This window comes from Thermobia domestica, chromosome 2 (genome assembly GCF_964235325.1).
Source record: "Thermobia domestica chromosome 2, izTheDome1.hap1.1, whole genome shotgun sequence".
NCBI classification, from domain to species: Eukaryota; Metazoa; Arthropoda; class Insecta; order Zygentoma; family Lepismatidae; genus Thermobia; species Thermobia domestica.
The window spans coordinates 93,678,476-93,694,285 of record NC_137455.1 but is presented as its reverse complement, the minus strand read 5'-3'; the positions used below and the strand labels follow the sequence as shown (position 1 = coordinate 93,694,285).

The following is a 15,810-nucleotide window of genomic DNA, read 5'->3' as shown; positions in this document are numbered from 1 at the left end:
AAGTGAGCTAGTGAAGGTGACGAACGGTAGTGAAATGAAATATGAAGTGCTTATCATCGGGCGTCATTCTAGACCTTTGTTCAACGACGTAGAGTAAGACTGTGAGTATTGGCAGTTATTAGTTTTGTGCTCGACAAGACATTGTTTAAAGCATGCTTCGCATGCACGAACAACATATCGGGTTATAGAATGCATTCTACGCATCACATTGTCACCAATACATACTGACACTGACATTTCCGTACGAGAAAAGTTTGTTCCCGGTGGATGCCTCGTTCCCTATTAGGCGACTACAGCACGGTCAGGGTGGAACTGCGCTACAGCATACCCCAAAATTTTGAAAAAGAAGTTGAGGTAGGTGATTGCAACTGGATTTATAAATATGATATCTAAACGGAACATCAGTCGGCAGTTTTGATTTGTCTAGATGAAGAACCTCTTGGTGGTCACTTCTTTTCTAGAAAAGCAGACATGTGGCCATCGTTCCTCTGAAGTGCAAAAAGACAGTTGTTACTGATTGATTTGTAACAGTTTATCTGGCAGAAGTTTCTGCGGAAATTGGTAAGAGGCGACCAAATATGGGTTACTGAAGTCTTCTGCACCACAATGGATCTCCATACATTGCGATGCGGATAGCTGTATGAAATACTTATGTGGCTAGTTGATTATTCATTACTTATATTTTAAATCTAGACCATATTACTATATATTTTTTTTTATTATTTCCGAAAATGAGGGCTGTTTGACAGGGTAAGAGAAGCAGTTGATGCATACCGGCAAGAAGTTACTAACTTCCCAAAGATTTTAGGGCTTCCAAGTTTGATTTCAAAGGATGCAAAGCTGTATAGGCTATGAAAGGACTTTGATATAATATGATAGTTATTTCGAGTTTTTTCACTCTTAGTTTTCTCCTATCAGGAAATTAAATTATAATAGTACCCTAATATTTATACGTGTTTTTATCCATATGCTTTTCTTAAGAACTAAGATAATGTCAAGTGTAATATTTATTTAATCCTTGAAGAAAAATGAAATACGATTTGAGGAATATTTTTACAATGTATTTTGATTTTATTAGGTTCTCTCATATAATGGGTACTTAAGATTCACTGTACAGACCGAAGGAGGAACTGCGATTCTACCCTCAACGGTATTGGAATCCTATCCATTGGTTCAACTGCAGGGAAATCACAGGCTTGTTCTCGAATACTATTCTTTTCAACATAATCCTAGCGGAAGATACAATGTCAGGTAATGACATAAACAATATATTTGTAGCACTTGATTTTCATTAATATAAATGTTTCATATTATGTACAAATTTATTTTGGCATGTAGATTTTATGATAAAAGTAAATATGCTCGTTCTTGAAATCTATTTCCTCACGGTGTGTCTCACCATTGTATAGTATACGTAACCATTTGAGTATAAGAAAGCAATAATAAATGCTTACATAAATTTCTGTATATGCTACTAAAGCAATGCAAGTCTTAGTGATTGTTTCTCTTTCTTTTCTGATTCCCGAAAACTCAAACGTTTTAATACTGTACACTGTATTTCATTAAAACTACAATGTAACTACACTTTGATACCATATATAAAATTATAAAGCTCTGCATACTTGTTTACAGATTGTTCGCAGTACTGAAAAAGTTCTTTTCCTTCTTCGACAAATTTATTAGCATCTAGTTCTTAGGCTAGTGTCACTTATACAATCTAATTTACAAAGAGTAATCTTTGCAAGGAAAGACCAAATTATATCGATATAGTTTGTTGATTTTTGTTTCAGCAGCGAATAAGGTTAAATTGTAATAAAAAATTAATAAACAGGAACTAATATAAATTTACGTTTTGATGAGTACATATAATAAAGATAATGGCATATTGTATAATACAAATTATTGGCATATTTTCCTTTCTTTCTAGACTTCATGAATCTTTCTGGAGAATGAAGAATAATCCTACAGGACGAGTAACAAGAGAGATGATGATGGTAGCTCTTCAGAACGTTCAGCATATTTTTATCCGAGCCACAGATTCTGTCAATTTTAAGACAGCAATGTAAGTAGTTTTCCTTAGATAATTGTTACGCAATAAATTGCAAATACTTTTTAACAATATGTAAAGAGAAAAGAACGATTATATTATAATTCAGTCTGAAATCCAGGTCTTGTCTTTGTCTTTTCCAGCTGTGAGCTAATTCGTTAAAAATGAAATTATACCATTGTTATAATCTGACACATTACAAATCATATAACAGTAACTCATTGTTTTACATTTCAATTACGTAGCTACACAAAAAATGTTAAATACATATATAAACTCATTGATATCGTGCTCTAAACTCAGTATACAAAGTGATAGTTTCTGCGATTTCTCCACTCCGTCACCCTTACTAGAACGTTTAGATAATTTAAGCATTTTTAAGATCAAGAACTTAAAAAAGAGAAGTTACTTGAAACAACAATCTTGAATCTTCTATCAAAAAGATAGAGATAATTAAATAATTGAAGAATTGTTGGACATTGCATCATGGTATCAACTAGTTTTCCGTGTCATTAACTGAAAGAATGTAATGTCAAAAATGGTGAGGTTGCTGAAGCACATACATGATAAGGTTAATAATTATAATTAGATTTTTTTAAAAATTAACGTTTTATGTATAAACGTTTCTTTTATCAATATGAAGACCTCAGTTGATGCTAAATGCTGTTGATAGTTTCATAGAAACTATAAACTACGAAAATATTTCTGAACAAAGTGTTACACAGCAAGTACTTCAAATTGTTGATACGGATTTATTGCAATACTACTTCAGACCATAAGACTACGCAATACTGTTCTGAGAATTGGTAGTATAGTATTTGTATTGCCTATTGTTTTGTATGAAATAGTAAAAAGAAACCTGAATATTTGTCTATACCTTTCAATAGATTGTGAAAATCAAATGATTGCTTGGTGAGGAAAGTATACTGTGTTCGGAGTGAAGATGATTCCGAAAAGTATCTTACTATATTTAAAAAAATGGTAGATCACTTTTTTTAATGGAAAAAATTATTAAGAAGAAAACTGAACTGATGACAGTCATTTTCCAATCTATCTAACCGATTGAGAACACCGGAAAGTGTCATATTGTGATTTTTGTTTTTGAAAAATTCAGATTCCTTAGAATATTCTTTCTATCGTGCATATCTAGTCTTCTGTAGATTTCTATAAATGTTCTACAGTATGAACACATTACATAAAACTGAATTATTTAAAACTCTATTTTCGTATCAAGAATTCTCTTGAGATATCTGCAATATAATTATTGTGACACATTATATTATAGATTGAAAGATGTTACTCTTGATGTGGCTGTGAAGGCTCCTGGACTACCACCACCCTTAGCCCGAGGAATTGAATTGTGTCAATGCCCTCCTCAGTACAACTCAACATCATGCCAGAATCCAAGCATTGGTTTTTATCGTTGGTACAAGAGTGATTATGTTCATAGTACTATAATTATTGATCTTGTTGGAGAGGCTCGCCCTTGCCAATGTAATGGAAGGTCCAATATATGCGATACCGAAACAGGAGCATGTTTGGTAAGTATATTTAGTAATTTAGGTTGAAAGTGTGTTTTTAGTCACTTTCTAAAATATTGCTATACTAGAATTCATCACGTGATAAGAAGGGAAGGGATCTGCATAAAAGAAATTTGAATATCATCTGATAATATGTATTTTTTCTATTAATCCAAATAATTAAAGAAATTGTAATTAATATTATTTTAAAAAACATAAGTGTGCTTAAGCACGCTCAAACATAAAAGAATGATAAACTTGCTTTTGAAGGTGAGAAGAATTGTATGGTCTGTAGAATATTCTAAGTGATCTTCACTTTTTAAAAAAGTTTGTAGAACACTGCTATAGAAAATCGCGCTTTTAAAGTGCCTCTTATTTATTATTATTATTATTATTATTATTATTATTTTTAGTGCTTCTTACTACAAGCAGTTGTATCTAAATTAGCTCTCCGTATAAATAATCGATTTCTATCAGCTGTTGGAGAAAAATTGCGTAATGTACACCATTCCGTATTATATATATATATATCATCGTTATTACGATTATGATTATTATTACTGTTATTATATTTTGTTATTAGTATTATTATAACTCATAAACATACATTGTTGTGAAATTTATGTGAGTATTGAACAGTAATTTTTCTCCTTTTTAGAATTGTTCAGAGAATACTGCAGGTCCCTATTGTGATATCTGCGCTACAGGCTTTTATGGTGATCCAAGGAGAGCACCATGCCACCCCTGTCCCTGTCCATCAATCGAGCAGAATTTTGCAGAAACGTGCATCGTTCAGCCTGGTCGAGAGGTAATATGTCATTGTCGTCAGGGCTACACTGGTAAATGGTGTGACAGGTAAGTTAGATAGATCACTGTTTTTCTATGTATGTTTATTCATATAGCCATGCTTTGTTTGATACCATATTTTACTATAACAAAATATTGAGTTTCACTAAGATAAACCAGAATTTTCATAATAAAAACACTGTAATATATTCATTGTAATAATAATAATAATAATAATAATAATAATAATAATAATAATAATAATAATAATAATAATAATAATAATAATAATAATAATAATTTTATGGACGAAAAACGTATGTCCTCCCTATCCAAAATCGTTCAAGCTTTTCGCCCACAAAAAGGAATTGATACGGTCAATTGCCCTGGGGTTTCGAAAATTGGATTCTGTGTAAAAAATACATCGAATCCATACCCTGGGGTCCGCTGAACAGAACTTTCGTTTCTTGTATTGCTGTGTTACACGTATCCTCTCTATCCAAAATTTATCAAGCTTTTCGCTCATAAAAGAAAATTGGCACGGTCAATCGTTCTGGGGTCTCAAAATTTGGATTCTGTGTAACAAAATACATCGAATCTATACTCTGGGGTCCGCTGAACAGAACTTTCGTTTCTTGTATTGCTGTGTTACACGTATCCTCTCTATCCAAAATGTATCAAGCTTTTCGCTCATAAAAGAAAATTGACGCGGTCAATCGTCCTGGGGTTTCAAAATCTGGTTTCTGTGTAACAAAATATATCGAATCCATACCCTGGGGTCCGATATATAGATTTTTTTTTTTATGTAGCTGTGCTATTTTTGTCCAATTAACTGATCTATCATTCTTTATGACTATCAGAGAGCTTACCAAACATAATGTGTTTCTATTCTCTTATTATGTTCTAAATACTCAATTTCAATTTCACTCATGCCGTTTTGAAATGAATTAAAACGAAAAATGTAGCACTACAAGAAATAATAAAGAACTTCATGCAGTACTTCGAAAATTTGGAAGAGACTGCAAATACTCCTATGTATTTACCAACTAAATTGTAGATTTGATCACATAATTTTGGAAACACTGGATTGCTTACAGGTTTTTGTAAAATTTTTGAGAAAGAGAAATTACAAGAACTTTTAAAATTTATATTTGAGCTTGTAATTTGTGAGCTATTACACTAGTAGTTTAAGAAATAGGTCCCTAGTAGTCATTTTGAGGCGACTCTTGGTAGAATTTCCAGATTTTTCAGAGAGAGAATAAGAAAAGATTTTACGGTTTTCAGGGAGAAAAACGAAGAATCGTGATGTTTCAGGATTTATACATATAATAAGCACATATATGGTTTCACATAGTAACGAAGAATAATTTTAATTGGAAACTAGGGTTTCACATAGTAACGAAAAATAATTTTAATTGGAAACGGGTTACACATAGTAACGAAGAATAAGTTTAATTGGAAACTAGGGTTTCACATAGTAACGAAAAATAATTTTAATTGGAAACTAGGGTTTCACATAGTAACGAAGAATAATTTTAATTGGAACCTGGAGTTTCACATATTAATGAAGAATAATTTAAATTGGAACCTGGGGTTTCACATATTAATGAAGAATAATTTTAATTGGAAACTGGGGTAATTACATTAGAAATATCTGCAATATAAAACTACAACATAAAAAGTCTATTACTATTTCTGATGGGAGTTCATGTGGTTCAGATTAACGTTAAGCTGAGGTCCACGTCTCATATAGCCTCGCTGCTGAAAGGGACGTTAAACTCTAATCCAAGCAATCATATTGAAATTCATCACTTGGAATTATGTTTTTATTAGTTTGCAGTAGCTTCTGTTCCTAACATCAATATATTACAATCGATCGAAACTGTGATATGATCGAGACGCTGTTAACAGATGAAGGCTAAGATGCTAAAACCAAATTATTCTTAAACATAATGTTTGGGTGCCGGTTAGGTAGGAGGTAAAAACGGAACTCGTTGCATTTTCTCTGGGAATATTAAGTTACATCGTTGGGTTGCGCTGTTAACAGTGAATGTGGAATCGACTTCTCTAATTATATATTTTTTCGGACTAACTTATAAAAATACGTAACTTAAAAGTGTCCAGTACTACTATTTCTTTTAATTATTAAAAAAAAAAAAAAAACTCGGAGAAATCGTTCTACGGGGAAGTGAAAACGTATAACGTAAAACGTGCCAGAAAAACGTTAAACTTACGGGGAAAACGTAAGATCTAGTAACTATGCATTCTGGTATTCACTCTTCATTGGTGTGAGGAAGTTAAATTCATTCCAAATGGTACCTAACGCTGTTCCAGGGCCGGCGCGAGGGGGGGTCGAGCCGTGCCACCGCCCAGGGCGGCAACTCCAATGGGCGGCAAAATTTGGAAACAGAAAAGAATATTATCAAAATATAATGCTTCGTTATAGGTCCACATGGAAAATAAAGTTGTGTTCATCTGGGAATGTAATTGAACTTACGTACTTCACTCACATTCATGAAATTCGGAACATTCCCTTCATTTTCAGTTATCAAACTACTAGCCACAGGTATCTCATTCAATATTTCCCTTGCCGTCTTTCTGTTACAGAACAAATGACAATAATCTTTCGTTGTGTACAAATTACACACAATAATGGAGAATGCCTCGTAAAAATTTGCTAACACGTTCTTAGTTTCGTACCGATAATAGACACCACTGGTCTAGGACTGACAGAAAAAATAATTAAATAGCTAAAGTAAATAAACATTCCTATCGAAGACATGAGGAGCCAAGGATATGATAATGATTCCAATATGAAAGGCAAACATTGAGGTATTCAGAAGAGAATTTTAGAAATAAGTTCCCGAGTCTTCTATGTTCCTTGCAGTAGTCATTCACTAGACCTTGTCGTTAACGATGCAACCACAGTATCTTAGTACGCCGTTTCATTTTTTTTTTGTATAGTTAAAAAGTTTATGACTTTTTTTTTGCGTCAGTTCAACGTTGGGCCATACTAAAGGAGCATATTAGTAGTCTCACTTTAAAACCATTAAGCACCACAAAGTAGGATAGCCGAATTGATGCTCTGACTTTACTTACGTTAGATATCAAATAGGGGAGGCTTATGATGTCTTACTTCAAATAAGTAACGACAATAGAACAGATAGAATAGTCACACACGATGCTCTGTGTATAGTAAATCAGCTCCATGACCTTTACTTTCCTTTGCTCACTTGATATCCGGTATGACTTTTTACTCCACGTAAACATAGTAAGCAAAAGTCTCCAAAGCATTCATTCTCATGTATTGGATGCAGTCGAGTTTCTCGAAAATATACCTGAGTACTTTGAAAGAGGCAGAAATGATGCAAAGTTTCATTCTTACTTAGTTTATGCGATGGAGTTAGCATCAGCATTGTATATGGATGATCCACGGATAGGTACTACACTGTAAGCTCGAAGGCGAAAGAAGAGAGAGTTTCAGTACGAGGCAGAGGATGAAGCAATTGAAGATCCACAAACAAGATACAAGATCGATTTTTATTACAAAGTTCTAGACGTGATTATGTTCACTTTAAGAGAGATGTTTGAGTAACTTAAACATCACAGCGAGTATTTCGATTTTCTTTACGATATAAGTAACCTTAAAGATATTATGCTACCTAAACTTTTGTCAGAAAATTGTACTAAACTTGCCAGCATTTTAACACACCAAGAATCGAAAGATATTAATCCCAGTAATTTGGAAGACGAACTGAAAGCGTTATCCGCTATAATTAAGCCTAAAAGTTCACCAAAAGAGATTTTAAGATTAATGAAATGAAATGAAATCTATGAGTTTTACGTCCCACGGATATGCTGGTGCTGGGACGTAAAGGAAACGGTGAAGATGAGAAATGAATGAAATGATGGAATGAAGAAAGTGGAAGGAAACGGGGGAACCCCGAGAAAACTTACGAGTACGGTTTGTCCACCACAAAGTCCACACGGCGCGAGCTGGGATCGCACCAGGGACCCCAACACGTCTTTGCTCCCAATGTCAGTGTGGCACTTAGGATTTTGTTAACCTTACCGGTAACAGTGGCAAGTGGAGAAAGAAGTTTTTCGAAACTTATATCTAAGCTTATTAAAAACTATCCACGTTCTTTCATGTCTGAAACACGCTTGAGTGGTCTAGCGACGATATGAATAAAACATGAATTGGCTGGAACATCGGACTACTCGAATGTGATACAGAAATTTGCTCATATCAAAGCAAGAAAAGTTTCTTTCAATTAAGGTATGTTAAATTTTATATATCTCCATTGTATTCAGAAATTATAATGCTTAGGCTAATCACTTAGCTTGCCGTAATATCTGATTCACTATATTATCGTCATCCTCCATACTCTCTTGGAAACACCTTTTTGATATAAAATAAGCTTAAAAATTAAAATTCTTAGTCATGACTAAAACATATTTTTTTAAAAAAATAATTTTTGCATTCGCTTCTGTATATCACAGATATACAGCGAAATTGAGCATACTGAATATTGTGTCATGTGTGTAACCGTTTAAATATTACGTAAACCTTCGAGAAGGGTAGTTCAATTGTTTATTTATTTTTCCATTTCATACATGTTTTTAAATAGGGCATCTTACTTTTTCGTGACACTTGTACGTCTTCTGTTAAAATAAGGTTTGCGAATTAAAGGGGCGGCATGTGAAAGTTTCGCCCAGGGCGGCGAAACTGCTAGCGCCGGCCCTGCGCTGTTCAGTCTCATAGGCTCAAGTTTCATTGAACCACTGTTTAGGAAAAGCACGTTAAACAAACAATTTTTTCATCTCTAATTGGCTAGTATTCTTGTCTTCGTATTGTATCCGTTGAAATACTAATTGTGATCAACAATTTGGAAGAGCAATTGTTATCAGTAACTTAATAACAAAAGGAAATGATCATAACTTGGAAGGTACTTTTAGACTGGGATAAACAATTTAGGAACATAATATATAGAAGCGCGAGTATTATTTGTTTTTAAATAAAATCTGCCTGTTTTTGTAGATGTAGCTATGGATATTATGGAATGCCAAATAAACCAGGAGGCTCTTGTATGCGGTGTCAGTGTGATCCTTATGGTAGTGTCAGTGACGAGTGCCATGAAATAACAGGTCAGTGTAACTGTCGACCTGGAATCACTGGTAGAGATTGCACTCAATGTACACCCCGACATATTGTTACCCAAAGAGGATGCACTTGTAAGTAAAAATATCTCTTTATTTTTTTCTGATTTGTGTACAATTGTAGACTGACTATAAAATTCGTCCTAAGTGTCAAAATGAAAATATTGAGTAAAAAGCCCAGATTTTACTTCAAAACATATACCCACGCGCATTATTCTGGCTATTATTTGAACTTATTTCCATATCGAATACTAGAGGGCCTGTTGTTCACTGAGCAGTGTTAGGCACATAGGCCACATCTTGACATTAAACCGAACTTTTCCATTTTTGACACTTAGCATGGATTTTATTTTTAGTCTACAATTGTTAGCAATGATGAGTATTTTCTGTTTAACTTATTTTGTCTTTAACCTCAAAGCAGATACAATTATTTGAAGCATATTTCTATTATTTTCTTCAAGTTAAAGCACTCGTATTGCTCTGAATTTTTGGAAAGAAGAAACTGCATAACTAGATATCCACTTTTGCTGGCGACTTAACAACTATTTCCAAATAGTCATTGTTCTCACTTATTATTTTAAAAAATTTAAAAATATTGGTAAATATTGTAGACGAAAGAATATGCTCATTAAGAGCCTGGCAGACTAAAAATAATACAAAATTTACCATTTTTCTTTTGCTTGTTTTTCATAAGTGAAAGGAGGTAATGAAATGCAATTTACCACAATGATAGATAATATTATTCTACAACAGAAAATATGAACCTGAAGAATTTTCAATGTTGCCATCTATAGAAATTACAGTGTTGCCAGAATAACACTGTCGCCAGAATACAGTGTGCTAAAATAGTGTTCCCCCAAAATCTAAGTTAAGGCAGCGACTAGAGGAACGAGCTCAACTGCATTTGATTACGTATCAAGTTGTAATCTTAATAATTGTATGTTAAAAATATTTTGTTTATTACAAACTAAATACAACTATCATTTAAAAAATAGTTCACAGGATACCAAATCAATTTGATCAATCGTACGATATTTGATTTTCTAAACAAGATTTTACTTGGATAGTACATACAATAACGATAGATGGTCCTTAGAGATTTCTTCTGTAATATGTAAGAAGTGATTGTATTTTAAATATGTTAGTGTGTCTTCGAATAATATAAATACGTCAAATGACTCCGCATATACGCATACGCATTTTACACTATTCTTTTTAAATGCATGATTATGATTCTTCTAAAGCAATGTATAATACTTACTGTAGAAGCTGTCTTCTTTTCTAAACTTTAAACGTACAACTTCCAAGTAAGATGTTGATCTATTTTTAGTCCTAAATATGTTGTAGCTAGATGTATTTGATTCTTTTCTTTCAAAATTTCTAATATCACTTTATTTGGGCAATATTATCCTCGATAATGGCATGTGAAAATATTTATAGTTTGAATTTTCTAAATTTAATGGCAAGGACTTCATATATAACCAGTTATGTAAAGTAAACTCATTAATTGTTTTACATATTATGTTTTCTTTATAAAATATTGTGCCACCGTCAGCCAATAAAGTTATTTTATCTCTGTCGTCTACTATTAACACTACACTAGTCGTACACTATTAGCATATTAAGAAAAGTAATAGTACCTGTATGAACACTTGAGGAACACTATGTTTCAGTCGTACATCGTAATTTTCTTTCCCATTTACTAATACATATTATGACCTATAAGGTTGGTAGATTTCGAACCTATGGTCTCTAGTTATCGTAGTTGAATAGTATGCTTAAGCGTATAAAACACTTTGATTTACAGTGTCCTTGCAATTGATTAACATTTCATTATGCAATACATCTCGAGTTTGATTCTTCTTTCTCTTTGAGATACCAATATTTCAAATAATTACTACAGGGGTAAATGAAGTAGAAAGAATGAATGGTTAGTTGAGATACCCTATCTAACGCAATAGCTTCCAAAAACGGTAACTTTGATACTAATTCTTTACCAGCGCTTCCAAATTGATTATTAGCATATTTAGTATGCGATCATTTATCCACTAAAACATAATCTATTTTCATATATACCATCTACATCATCATTTTCTTCTTCTTCTTCTTCTTAATAATAATAATAATAATAATAATAATAATAATAATAATAATAATAATAATAATAATAATAATAATAATAATAAATAACCCTTAACAAATCTCTGAAATTTTCTACTGCCAAATTAAGATTCTTTTATTTTTTAAAAATGATATTATTCATGCTTTAGTTGCTTTTATGCACCTTGTTACAATGTTTCTAAGTTTCCTATGCCCTTATGCTTATACAATTTGGAAATTCCTTTATAGTTATACTAATAGTGTAACTGTTGAAACATCATGTTGTATATTAAAATATCATGATCACTAATATCAGCTAGTATATTATTAACAGTGACAATTTCACTTAATGTGTTTACTAATACATGATCAATTATAGATCTAATACTATCTTTTGTTAAATTGGTCAGTTATTTGACGTTTCCTCTGGAGGAAACCATAATTTTCAAAAACGTGTTATATTTCAAAGTACCAATATTAGTCGCTTGTGCTGATGTGGTGTAATAATAGTAGAGTAATAGACCAAACCTACTCAATATATTCAAACTTCTACAAATACCAAACTGAAGCAAAAGGCAGGAGCGAATCGTAAGATCTAAAATTTGGCATAGCATTTTTTCGCAGTAGGCGTGGAGTTTATAATTATTTGTTTATATATTCCAAGTAGGAAATAAAATGTGTACTTTTCCTGTGTTCCTTTAGTTAATTACGGGGGGACAACAATAATAAATTGTTAGCTGTTTTGTTTTGTTTTAATCTTTCATATTTTTTTTTTAAATATGTATATTCCAAAGAGTCGTTTACCGTAATATATATTCCAGAAATTAATCTTAGAATTCTATAAGAAGAAACTTTAAGCGTCGTTATTCTTCTCTCTGACTGTTTTGTATTTTATGATGTTATATTTCCATTATAGCATGTGATGATGAGTGCACTGGAGTGCTATTGGATGATATAGAAGATATGTCAGCGAGGATAATGGCACTCAATTTGTCATCTTTTGTACCAGCTCCTTGGGAACGTCTGTTTGAAGTAGAAAACCAAAGTTTAGAACTTCGTATTAAATTGGATAGCTATTTAGAAGTTGCTAAAACTGAACTCCCTGTAGCTGAAGTTGAAAAATTGAGAAAGAGCAGTCGACAACTTTTGAATAAGGTTAGTAGTTATTGACAACTGGATTTTTTTTTCATAACTAAACCGAATGTGTTAGATTTGAATTCATCTTTGAGTTCTCTATGTCGTTAAAATAATTGAACAAGTCATTTGAAGAAGGAGAACATTCTAATATTTGACAAAATGAGATTTGTAGATAATATCTATACATTCATGACGTGCCATGAAGAGACGCATTCATTGCATTGAAAAATAAATTAACTTTAGAACCACACGGTTTTGATAAATATTCAATGGCATAACAACAAAAATTGAAGGAACAAAATGTGGCCAACAGGAAGTTCATTATTAATTTCTCATAGAGATGCAAGGGCTCGGGAAAAAAACGGCTTTTTTGGAAAAAAACTCGGTTTTTTCTGCTTCGCTTTTTTGCTTGGGAAATTTTGGGCTTTTTTCAAAATTCTGCTTTAAATTGATAAAGCAGACTTTGTTTCGTTTCTCTATAACACAAAAAGTCATTTAATTAGTGGTTGATGCCGATAATAATATAAAACCTCGAAAATAAACCATGAATTCCGAAAATATATTTTTAACAATTTTACTTCAACATTTTTATATTATGAATTCCAAAGGATTAACTAATGTATGTAATAAAAAATTTAACCTCCTATATACAAAAGTAAGCAGAGTTGGCAAGAACCATGGTTGTTTGTAAAAATGCCAAAAGCCCGTTTTTTGGTGGCAGTTTAAACCAGGCTTTTTTGGGGTTTAAACCAGGTTTTTTGATTTAGATATTTTGCTTTGTGTATTTATATTACATATTCACAGAAATAAGTTTGTTTCGCCTTGGTGTTATTATGCAACAACGGAGTTATGCAGGAAGAGGTTCCATAAGCTTAAAGAAGTCCGGTCAGTAAATTTCTTAAATTGAGAAACTCCTGCCCTAGCCATCGGGAAAATCCCGTCATTATTTTAAATGTAAAACAATAACGGGAAAATCCTGTTATTGCTTTGCATGTAAAATTTAAAGGTCAACGTATCATAATCAGTACGCTAAAACTGAGGTATTAAATTACAATTTACTATGTAGACATCATTGAAAGTCCAATCCAAGCTAATGTTGGAAGCTACGTAGGCAATCGATAAATTTTGCCAATTTCTATCAATATATTTAAGCAACCTTGGCTTCTTTATAAAACAACAGGCATGCAGAAATATATAATTTAGTTTCGTTTCGTATGTTTAGGCTTAACATCCTTGCGTAATACCGAGGTTATCAAGGAGAAGACTTTCGCTTAAAGTGACTTCCTAACCGCTACTTGGTTTACACATGAGAGAAGGGTTGTGGTTCGACCGAGAATTGAACATGGGACACCTTGATTAAATGGTAAAAAGGAAATAAGACTAATGCAGATGGTTTGACATGTGGAAACGTCACCATGAAGTTCACACGATTCACATTTTTGTTCTTTTTATTTTTTTGGTTTAAACCAGTTATTTAAGAAAAAAACTGCTGGTGTAAACGACCCAACCCTAAAAGTAAAAACTTCTTTTTTAAAAAAATATACAAATAACTAGCAAAATTGCATGTAGTATTTTTACTTCAAAATATTCCATACCCTCTTTTTGAAACAAAATAAAATTAAAATAAAACATAAGAGAAATACTTAGATTTATATGATACAATTAAAGGCTGCACATCAAGAGGGGGGCAAGGGGGGCTCTCGCCCCCCCTAGAGGAAAATGTACTTCAGAATAGCGAAAATCCAATAGAATTTTTACATTAGTTACAGCAAAATTTGAAACTATTTTTGAAACGTCGCCTATACTTGCCCCCTTCCTTGGAAACCACAACATGGGCGCCCTTGACCACCATCACGGTTTACCCAGTCCTCAAGTTTTCTGAATTTTTAACAAGAGGGATTCAACATATCACTACGGAACTCCCCCCTCCCCAAAAAAGGACTACGGAATATATTTAAGTTATGCTAAATACAACTGCACAACAGACATGACTGAGTGGTTGGCTTTTGCGCTTCTATCGGGAAGTCCGGGATTCAACCCAGCATTCGACCATTCTGACAAAGCTTTCCTTCATTTCATCTCTGAATGTAGAAATAGTGCGTGTACTGGCCGACTAGGAGTGTAGGGGTTGGCCGACTTCCTTTCTTATTGTTTTTAAATCGTTATTATTACTAATTGCCAGCAGTAACGGTTTTGCGAAGGTTAGGGGGTCGGTCTTTCGGACTGAAGCTTGTTCCCCAAAGTTGTAGAATGTTTAAAACGAACGAAATATCTATTAGTTATGCCTTTACTCATAAACTTTAAGCTCCCGTCAAATAAAAATTACGAATGTTTAGAAAAACTAAACATTAGTAGTAAGAAAACCCCTCCCAAAATACTTTTCTAAATTAGCCACTGATTCTCAGTATAAAATGATCTTCAAGGTTGTATCCGGAAGATTATTGCTAAACATATAAACGAAACGAAACATTAGTTATGCTTATACTCATAAACTTCAAGTACCTCCCAAATAAAATTAGGGCTCTTTAGAAAACGAAACAATCAGAGAAACCCCTCCCGAAGTACTTTTCTAAATCCGCTACTAATTATTTGTATAAATTGGTATTCAAGGTTGTATCTGGAAAATTATTGTTCAATCATTGCACAACAACAGTATAACAGAAATGTGGAACTATGGTTTAACGGACATATTGAAAAACGTATGCTTTGACGGATATGTAGAAAAACGCAAGTTTAACTTTTGTGCTAGAAGCTAGAGTACTAAGCTCTTAGAAATGAAACACGGATGACAAACTAAAATGATCTAGAGAAGAAAAAAAAGTCGATAACTCAAAAGTTAAAATAAAGTTAAATAGTCTGTAAAATTGCCCTCAAATACTATATTCTTCATGTTAGCTTTAATTCGTAAAACATGTGCTCCATCCATCTTGATGGTGAATTACAGAGCTAAATATGGCATTTAGGTCATGGAATTCTTATCTAACTATAGAATATACTATAAGAAAGCTATTTGGATAGAAAAATCATGAAAATGAAAAAAGCCATAATTTCCAAAATTCT

At 32.7% G+C, this 15,810-nt stretch overlaps 1 protein-coding gene across 4 annotated transcripts in view; it reads left to right on the top strand.

Moving 5' to 3' along the window:
- LOC145674111 (laminin subunit alpha-2-like) overlaps positions 1 to 15,810 on the top strand; it is a 174,586-nt gene that overhangs the window by 74,826 nt on the left and 83,950 nt on the right. For all 4 annotated transcript variants that reach the window (XM_081743938.1, XM_081743936.1, XM_081743935.1 and 1 more), the window contains 6 exons: positions 1,079 to 1,251; positions 1,928 to 2,062; positions 3,333 to 3,588; positions 4,226 to 4,422; positions 9,395 to 9,588; positions 12,530 to 12,768. In XM_081743938.1, coding sequence (XP_081600064.1) covers positions 1,079 to 1,251; positions 1,928 to 2,062; positions 3,333 to 3,588; positions 4,226 to 4,422; positions 9,395 to 9,588; positions 12,530 to 12,768 — 1,194 coding nt within the window. The remainder of the gene's footprint in view (positions 1 to 1,078; positions 1,252 to 1,927; positions 2,063 to 3,332; positions 3,589 to 4,225; positions 4,423 to 9,394; positions 9,589 to 12,529; positions 12,769 to 15,810) is intronic.